Source organism: Zerene cesonia, chromosome 18 (genome assembly GCF_012273895.1).
Source record: "Zerene cesonia ecotype Mississippi chromosome 18, Zerene_cesonia_1.1, whole genome shotgun sequence".
Classification (NCBI taxonomy): Eukaryota; Metazoa; Arthropoda; class Insecta; order Lepidoptera; family Pieridae; genus Zerene; species Zerene cesonia.
Window position 1 is genome coordinate 9,645,029 of NC_052119.1, and position 8,888 is coordinate 9,653,916.

Below are 8,888 nucleotides of genomic sequence, written 5' to 3' on the forward strand. Positions count from 1 at the left end.
TCCTGCGTGCTGAGCGGCAGCGCCAGCCCCGCGCCCGGGTAGCACGCCGCTATGCGCGCCTGCAACATACAGCTGCTTAGTAAAAAAAATCGGATAAATAACAATGTAATTCAGTGAGAAATAATTGTAGAATATGTAGTTTATTAATGGTTGAGTAATGTATTAAGGACTATTCTGCATGGTTTTAGCTTCTCTTTGCTGCGATAAATTGTACAAAGGGGGAGAGGGTGCTGGGGGGTGTGGGGGGTGCGGCACCTGCAGCGCGACGTGCTGCGCGATGAACTCTTCCTGCATGGCGCGCCACACCACCTGCAGCAGCCCGCCCTCCTCGCTCAGGTGCTTCTCCACCGTGCGGTACAGCCGGTGGAGCGACTTGCGCACTGCGGGACAGGATCAGATTGTGTCAACATTACCATAACCGTAAGCTAATGTTGCAGCGCAATAATCATTTCTTTACAATAACAATGTTTACCAAAAAATTTAACCGCCTCCAAATTGTGAGAACTGAGCAAATTTAAATGGGAGTCGAGTAAAACAATCAAAAAATAAAAATGCGGCACTGACCCTCGTGCGCGGGGTAGAGCGCGAGCAGCTTGCGCAGCTGGTGCTTGCTGAAGGCGGCGCGGTAGCACACCTCCTCCTCGCGCGCGCCCGCCGCCACCGCCTCCGACACGCCCTGCACACGCGCGCACTTACACTCAACGCAGCCACGACGGAACGTGAATCGTTCATTGCGCAAGTAATTACTTAATTAATTAAATTCTTATTTGGAAAAAAGTCGGCAAAAGCGATTCAATAATAATGTACAAAGGGACGCACCTCGAAGAACTGCGCGATCTTGTCGAGCGGGCGGCCGAAGTAGTGCGTGACGTAGTGGCGCAGCGCGGCGGCGTAGCGCGCGCGCGCGTCGCGCCGCAGCGCGTCCAGCGCGGCCACGCGCAGCGCGCTCACGGCGCCGTGCAGCCGGTGGAAGTTCTCCAGCTGCAGCACGGCGCGCGGCGTGCGCGGGTGCTCCGCCTGCGCGATGGCGCGCACCATGCCCGTGCACAGCGACAGGTACCTGCGTGCACTTGCCCCGCTACCGAACTCGTTCGCTCTAACCGGTTAACGGGTTAACGGGTTAGCGGCGAGGTATCGCTAGCGACCATAAAGTCACAAGTCAAATATCACGCTAATATATTTCTATCAAAATATCATATTAGCGAGGACAAATCTATTAGCCGAAACCCCTTTCATTTGTGCACTCCGTCCAATTAACGAATTACACAATAAAATAGATGTGTTTTCTTGTGCTTAGTGTGAATTTTCAAAGGTACTATTATATAATCTTTGCTATTGTTATAAATATAATTAAAATAAAATCTTACAAAAGTTCTGTTCAATCTGTGCCAGATTATATATGCAGCTACATTGTAATCAAAACAAAAAAAAAGGAAACCGTATGAAGTACTGGTATAATTGAATTATTGTTGTATGTATGCACACACCGTACAAATCGTTATATTATAATAACTAAATTTAGTTAAAATATGAAACTCAAGGTCTATTTGTGCTTTATATTATGTAGTACTCTTTGTAAGGGGTTGTCCATTAATCACGTGATCTTTTTTTAGCATTTTTTAACCCCCCCTCCCCCATTGGTGATACGTAGTGAGGTTTAAGACCACCCCCCCTCCCCCTTTTCAACATCACGTGTATTTTTAGTACCTACAACGAATCTTAAAATTTTCTGAATATTATCTTAATTTAAATACAGGTATAAACTATTATCTTATTTTATTCTGAAATTAAGGACCATAATAAAAATGTCTACACCAGGTTGCAAGTTTTTTTTTTAAAATCGCGCGTTAACAACCCCTAAATAATAATGACTGTCTGTTTAAAAATAAGCAAAGTTTTGTTTCTTTTGTATGATATAGTTTTTTAGTTTTGTTTTCCTTTTTAATAAAAGAACTCTATCGAATTAGGATAATATCCTGTAATGGTAGCAAGTTCTATTTGGGGTGAATAAATAAATAAAAAAAATTATGTAAGAGTCCAGCATGCTTCCACACGAGTTGGGTTAGCGAGCATTTTTTCAGTTGGGGAAGTAGCACACCCTCACAGATAACCGGCGTGAAATAGTCGCATGCTACTGTCTCCTTCGGTGGCTAGAGGAGCCGGAGGCCCGATTTTTCCTCACGCTTCCCAATCCATTCCTGCTTTTCAATCGTTGTTCCTTTTTCTTCTTTCACATAAAACTCGGGCAGCGCATTCGCAGAGGAAATGCATTATTCATGGGCGATGAAGATCGCTTACCATCAGGCGAACCACCAGCTCAGTTGCCCGCTGTGACATAAAACAAAGTTAGTTATTAAACAATACAATTGTTAATCCGACGGAGCCGCCGACTCACCAGCGGTCGAGGTCGGCGCGCCGGCCGCCCGCGAAGATCGCCTCGCACACCGAGCTCATCTCCTCCAGCTCGGGGATGAAGCTGAAGATGCCGCACTTGGGCTTGCGGGCGGCCTGCCACAGACCATTCATCAAATTGTGACTTCATTTTTGCAAATTTTTGAGATAAAAAAATGTATATTTTTTTATGTATAGGCTTGAATTTTTCATCTAACGTTGAATTCAAAGAAATTCAACTTCAACGTTACATGTAAAATTAAAGCTTCGGGAAAAGAGCATTCTTTTTTTGTATAAATAAAAGTTCAGTATACTATAACAAATAATATGAGCTATTGTGAGCGAGATGAAGGTGTACCTGCTTGACCGCGTCCGGCAAGGCGGCGAGGCGGTCGGCCACGGCGCGGTCGGCGCCGCGCTTGGCCGCCACCGCCACGCTCGCCAGCGCCAGCCGCGACCAGCGCCCCTCGCCGGCGCCCTGCGCCCCCGCGCCCTGCACCCCCGCGCCCGGCGCCCCCGCGCCTTCCGCCTCTGCGCCGTCTCGAGACTCGCCCAGCACGCGCTTGCTCACGCACGCCAGCGCGCGCATCGCCCCGCTGTTAACAGACACAAACGTCGTACCCGACGGCTTATGCATACGATTGCATATTGCATTGATGACAGCATATTTAGTTTAAAACTATAGTCAGCAATATTTTAAAAAGACACTGCTCTTTGCAGTTTTACATAAAGGTGTTAGACTTAAACATATCATTTAAATTTAATCATTGAAGGTTATATAAGACATTTTCTAATATGAATGTATGAATGGTCTAAACTCAAACTTTAGTGGGACATACGAAATGAACATTAATTAAGTTCATAGAGTGACATGAACTAAATGTGACGTAACAATCGAGACGAACGCGGCGAGCCGGCAGGCGAGTACTGACTAGGGGTCGTCGCGCTCGACGGCGGCGAGCAGCGCGCCCAGCTGCGCGTCCAGCGCGGGGAACAGCTCGCCCATCAGCCGTCGCGTGGCGCCCGACATGCGCCGCCCCTCGCCCGCCGCCCCCGCCGTGCCCGGCGCCCCCGCCGCGCCCGGCGCCCCCGCCGCCCCCGGCGCGCCCGCCGCACCGCCCTCGCTGTCGCTGCCGTCGCTCTGTGCCCGGTACGGTCATGATAGAGTATACAATAGACAATTTCAGCCTCGCAATACATTAAGATTTACTAGGTCAAAAATAGAAGTATACATATATGTTTGTGCAAGTTTCAAAATTTATTAGAGGCAATTATTCACCACCCAGAGGTATTTGTCAAATACTAATAAAAAACATATAAAAAATAACCGTAAATCCCACCTTGGAATCAACATCGAGCGAAAAAAATTGGGTACAGAAATCTTGTTCCGCATTGCAGATGGTCTCGACCAGTGTTAAGACCTGAATGAGAAATAATCCATCAAATACAATTCATTTATTTTGAACATTTATTGAATGTAACATAATATAATAAATATCAAATTCTTATACTAATAATGACTAAGTAATTGATACTTGTTTCACAATCACACAGTGCTTATTTAATGATATCAGTGTTATTATTGATATACATCAGGTAGAGGGCGCTCTCCCGTAGTAGCGGCGCCCAACTCTCGCTCGTACACCTTGCTCCACGTGCCCACATACACCTGTGAATTACATCAATTATTTCTTTAATTGATTTGCAAATTTGATCCACATCCTTTTAAGGTAGTGTATAAATACGACCTTAACGAGCGCGTCGTAAGCCTTCTCATCCATATCCTTGAGCCAGCGCATGAAGGGCACGTAGGGCTGCAGCTCGACGTGGTGGCGGCGCGGCGCGGCGGGCGCGTAGGGCGCGGCGGGCGGGGGCGCCGCGGGGGGGGCGCCGCCGGCGGGCGCGGGCGCGGGGCAGGGCGACGGCGGCGAGGGTGCCGGCGCCTGCGCCTCGTTCGCGAGGTGGATGAGCGCGTTGTTGAGGTGGCGGGCCAGCGCGGCCGCCAGCTGGTCGCGCGCGCGCGCCAGCCGCCGCAGCCGCTCGCGCACCGCGCTCAGCCGTAGCCGCGCCGCGGGCGCCGTGCGCTCGGCTCGCAGCGCGTTGCGGAGAGCCTCCGCGGCCGCCAGTGCTCGCGCTCTTCCTTCTGGAGTTGCGAGTGATATCTGAAAAAATCGCATGAATGATTAAGAAAAAAAAAATTGATTCAAATGAATTGAGTCAATATAGCTAACTTCCTGAACAAATCGTTGTTTTTAAATATAAATGTTTTTAAATAAATCAACATTATATAAAACATAACTAACTGATTATTTTTAAATAAGAAGATGGCATCACTTACAATTGAGATTGATATTTTACACAAGAGAACAAATGAAACAAGAACTATAACAACAAATGAAACCTCCTGCAAGTGGTCGAGGTGGGAGAGCGCGGGCGCGTCGAGCCAGGCGTAGATGTCGGCGAGCTCGGCGAGCAGCGCGCGCGCGGCGGCGTCGGCCCGCGCGGCGCCCGAGCGCGCGTGCAGCGCCCCGCCCGCCGCGCGCGTCAGCGCCTCCAGCCGCGCCGCACGCGCCGAAAGCGCCGCACCCTGCGCCGCGCCCTCTGCGCACACGCCAGCTCTACTCACTGCCCTCACTGTACCCTCTCTACAATCTACCTTACAACTACATATAGAAATTTTCGCATTCTACTGTGGGTACCTAACATGAAGAACTGCTTCTGTTTTGGCAACCTTCGTGGATTAACATTTAACAAACTTTGTTAGGCAAAAAGCAATGTTTTAGGCAATTATTTTACATCAATTACAGCTACATAAAAAAATATTCAATTCATTAAGTTATGTTGCTTGTTGTTATTTCCCAGCATTTAGGCAAAAATTAACATTACTATTTAGAACATTACTCAATTACTAGAATAAATATAGCACTGTTAATACAGTCAATCATTTTTACAAAACTACCTTCGAGACGTGTAGCAAGTCTAGCCCCTCCACCCTCTGTAGCAGCGGCAAGCATTCCACCCACATTCAAGGCATCAAGGCGTGCAAGCTTTTCTCCTAGCCTCTGCACACGCCTCTCTGCATCCGCTTCATCTAGTTCAGCATCCTCCAACAGAGCCCCCAGCTCTGCTTCAGACAAAGAATGTGGGGCAACCGATGCTGTCGCTGCAACTGCCGCGCGGGCTAGCTCAGCCTTAGTCCCTTCATCTGCACATGTCCACTTTACGATCTCCCCACCCATTTCAATACTGATTTCACCATTCTGAAATTGAACCTAATACTAATACCAACTAGTTACACATTCTCGCCCAATGATATAGATTTAAAGCAGCACGAGTATCAAAAATTTGTGTCGTAATTCGTAAATCACAATATTTACTACAAATACAAACCGGCAGATCCGTGCGCAACCGGGCGATGTGTAGTGGCCAGGAGCGCAGGCGGGTTGTACCTTCGAGAAGAGCCAACGTTCCACCGCTCTCGACCACCAGCCGCTGTTGTTTTCAGCCGCTTACGACCGCAGCACTTCCCACGACTGTGACACCCTCCTCTAATTTCATATTACAACTATGCACTCCCCCTTTTTCTTACAACTTCATCAACAGATTTGTTAAGATCAAACAAACATTTGTCTATGCAATATATTTAATTTAGTATTTATGAATACTTAGTAAAAACATACTTTAGTAAAAATTCTGGGTACCTATTTATTTTGATTTTTGATTTTCTGACATGGGGAATTTGTCATACGCAAGTAACGTTGACGTTCCTTTTCTTTATGGATAGAAGATATGTCTTATTTGATATAAGGTATGGAAATATGTCTATTTGCCAGTGACATATAACATAAAGGCAGATTTAGATTGAGTTAGTATTAAACTTTGGTGAACTGCCAAATCGTGCTGGTACTGCCTGTACAAATGTGTTTCCTGTCGTCTTTGCTCGGATATCCATTTATTGCCTATTATTACTAATTTTTTTTTTTTGAGAATTCTTTTACAGAATTTAAAACAGCTCAATCAGCTTTTTTAAGAAACCTCGAGACCTTTCATTTAAAGGAACCGTTTCATTCTCTATAGTTGAAGTACAAGCTTTTGTTTCAGGCGAATACTTATGTCAGTCAATTTGTCAAAGTCAAAAGCCCACTGATCATGATTTAAAATTAAAAATATAACCTAACTCAATTTCTGAACCTAAAATAGTTTAATATTTTCGATAACGCTTGCTCAAAAAAGTGATTGATTTTAATAGAAATTAACTTTTCGAACATACATATCGTTCAATATGTCTAAAACTGCAAGTAAAGGTTCAAAAGGCAAATCCAATGAAGAAGTTTTCGCAGGTTTCCAAACTCTAAGAAATGAACAAAGGCAACTTGCTAATAAAATCTCCGAGTTAGAAATGGATTTGAACGAACATAAGTAGTTATTTTATTCATTTAAAACCCTGAACCAAATTTACTCAATAATAGGATGCTAATGTTTAATATTAATAAATTGTTACAGGATTGTTATAGAAACATTACAAGCAGTAGAGCCGAAACGAAAGTGTTTTCGCATGATCGGAGGAGTTTTAGTAGAACGCACTGTTGCGGATGTGCTGCCTGAATTAGAAGGCAACCGTGAAAGATTACCTCGCGCTATACAGGTATAACCTTGCAAAAACAAAGTTATTCAATGAATGCAATTAGTATTAACTGTACGTTTTGACATTTTAGGCTTTAAACGAACAACTAGCACGTAAGGGGCAAGAGATCAATGACTACATTGAGAAGCATGACATCCGCGTACAGCGCGGTGGGCCCACTGACGAACCTGCCGAAGAGTCTGCCAACACCAAATCCAATGTACTTGTAGCTAGCGGCTGATCATACTTAGACTCATTCATTTTGTATGTGCTTGACTAAACCCCAATTCTCTGTACAATTTGACCTTTTTGAGTATGTCTAATTGTGAATATGAGATATAAACTGATATTTTTAAATTGATTTGTAACAATAATTTATTTTGCTTACATATTTCTAAGATTACTAATTCTTACAAAGGTCTGATTATGTCTTACACAAGTGCATTTTGTATTGTTACTCTCTTAGATATTTATTTCTTGTATTGAATGTAGGAGTTGTGTTTAGTAAAAAGTCTAAATTTTCGAAAAAACAAAACCAATTTATTAACAGAAGGAATGGTTATACACTTATATATTATTTATAACATTGGACTTAATTCTTATAATGTATCATGATTTGATCACAACCATTAAAATATATCTATATACTTGTATATATATAAACATTAAAAAAATTGGTACACCTTAATATAAATTTAATTTGATGGCTACCCTGTAATATTTACTTTTTAAGAACATTATGAACAAAAATATTTTTGATTTTCTTAAAACCTAAAATACAACCATAAAAGTTTGGTATCTCCATAAGTCTGGATAATATAAATAATTTACTGCTAGCTCTCATTACATAGATATTCAGTATATATTAGTAGAGCATATCACTTTCTTATATAGTTATCATGTGCTTAAATTCTGTGATATGATGAATCAAAAATGGAATGAAAAATCTTGTATTTCATAATTACTATTTTTTTTTTTCACAATGTAAAAATTTTCGAGATTCTAATGTTGTTATATTGCCTCCATTTATTTTGACCTTTATGCAACCTCTTACAAATAGTTGTCTTTTAAAAATATAATTTTATATGTTAACCATACAATATTATTTTTTCCATAAAATAGGATTTTTTTATTTTGATTAAATGTAAATTTTGCCACTCCTATTTCATTATCCTATAAATAAAGCAATGCAAACATTTATGTTATCGCATTCTTATACCTCTAAATATGTATAAAATGTATAATACAAATCAACAAATTAATTTGTTTGCTGGAATAATGTGAACAATGTTTATTAGAAGAGATATAAAACTAAAGATATATGAAATTGGTAGGCGCGTAGGTTTCGATTTTGGCCTTGTCGGGCATTTGTTCCCGCGGCTCGTGCGGCGTGTGCGGCGTGTGCGGCTCGTGCGGGCCGGGCGCGTCGGGCGCGGTCCAGTCGCCGCCGACGCCGCCGCTCTTGCGCAGCACGCGCAAGCCGGTGATTGTCATGTGCTTGTCCACCGACTTGCACATGTCGTAGAGTGCGAGCGCGGCCACCGCGCAGCCCGTGAGCGCCTCCATCTCGACGCCCGTGCGGGCCGTGGCGCGCGCCTCGCACGTGAGGCGCACGCGGCCGCCGGCGCCCGCCTCGCCCGCCTCGCCGCGCGGCAGCTGCACGCGCACGCGCGCCAGCTCCAGCGGCAGCGGGTGGCACATGGGGATCAGGTCGGCCGTGCGCTTGGCGGCCAGCGTGCCCGCCACCTGCGCCACGCTGAGCGCGTCGCCCTTGGGCACGGCGGCGTCGCGCAGCAGTCGCAGCAGGCGCGCGCTCACATGCAGGAAGCACTCCGCCTCGGCGGCGCGCGCGCGCACCGGCTTGGCGCCCACG

At 44.9% G+C, this 8,888-nt stretch overlaps 3 protein-coding genes across 3 annotated transcripts in view; 1 reads left to right on the plus strand and 2 right to left on the minus strand.

Annotated features, from left to right (window-relative positions):
- Window positions 1–6,143, minus strand: part of LOC119834106 (exocyst complex component 1) — a 7,012-nt gene extending 869 nt beyond the window's left edge. The window contains exons 1-13 of the mRNA XM_038358393.1: window positions 5,782–6,143; window positions 5,351–5,651; window positions 4,793–4,992; window positions 4,140–4,553; window positions 3,983–4,060; window positions 3,732–3,812; window positions 3,324–3,532; window positions 2,750–2,987; window positions 2,396–2,508; window positions 820–1,060; window positions 565–676; window positions 256–380; window positions 7–59 (exon numbers count right to left, since the gene is read on the minus strand). Of these exons, the coding sequence (XP_038214321.1) occupies window positions 7–59; window positions 256–380; window positions 565–676; window positions 820–1,060; window positions 2,396–2,508; window positions 2,750–2,987; window positions 3,324–3,532; window positions 3,732–3,812; window positions 3,983–4,060; window positions 4,140–4,553; window positions 4,793–4,992; window positions 5,351–5,630 (2,144 nt within the window). The 5' untranslated portion in view covers window positions 5,631–5,651; window positions 5,782–6,143. The remainder of the gene's footprint in view (window positions 1–6; window positions 60–255; window positions 381–564; window positions 677–819; window positions 1,061–2,395; window positions 2,509–2,749; window positions 2,988–3,323; window positions 3,533–3,731; window positions 3,813–3,982; window positions 4,061–4,139; window positions 4,554–4,792; window positions 4,993–5,350; window positions 5,652–5,781) is intronic.
- A 358-nt stretch (window positions 6,144–6,501) lies between these two features.
- Window positions 6,502–7,650, plus strand: LOC119833757 (prefoldin subunit 2). The gene is made up of 3 exons (XM_038357929.1): window positions 6,502–6,810; window positions 6,895–7,036; window positions 7,107–7,650. Exons 1-3 carry the CDS (start codon window positions 6,674–6,676, stop codon window positions 7,254–7,256), a joined length of 429 nt encoding a protein of 142 aa, XP_038213857.1. The 5' UTR covers window positions 6,502–6,673; the 3' UTR covers window positions 7,257–7,650.
- Window positions 7,534–8,888, minus strand: part of LOC119834107 (GTP 3',8-cyclase, mitochondrial) — an 8,950-nt gene continuing 7,595 nt past the window's right edge. The window contains exon 10 of the mRNA XM_038358394.1: window positions 7,534–8,886. Within this exon, the coding sequence (XP_038214322.1) occupies window positions 8,327–8,886 (560 nt within the window). The 3' untranslated portion in view covers window positions 7,534–8,326. The remainder of the gene's footprint in view (window positions 8,887–8,888) is intronic.

What these genes read in the sequence shown, in the direction of transcription:
- LOC119833757 (XM_038357929.1), top strand. Translation starts at nt 6,674, where the DNA reads ATGTCTAAAACTGCAAGTAAAGGTTCAAAAGGCAAATCCAATGAAGAA. An exon ending in ATGGATTTGAACGAACATAA is followed by an intron (nt 6,811 to 6,894) that starts GTAGTTATTTTA and finishes AAATTGTTACAG; the next exon opens with GATTGTTATAGAAACATTAC. An exon ending in GATTACCTCGCGCTATACAG is followed by an intron (nt 7,037 to 7,106) that starts GTATAACCTTGC and finishes TTGACATTTTAG; the next exon opens with GCTTTAAACGAACAACTAGC.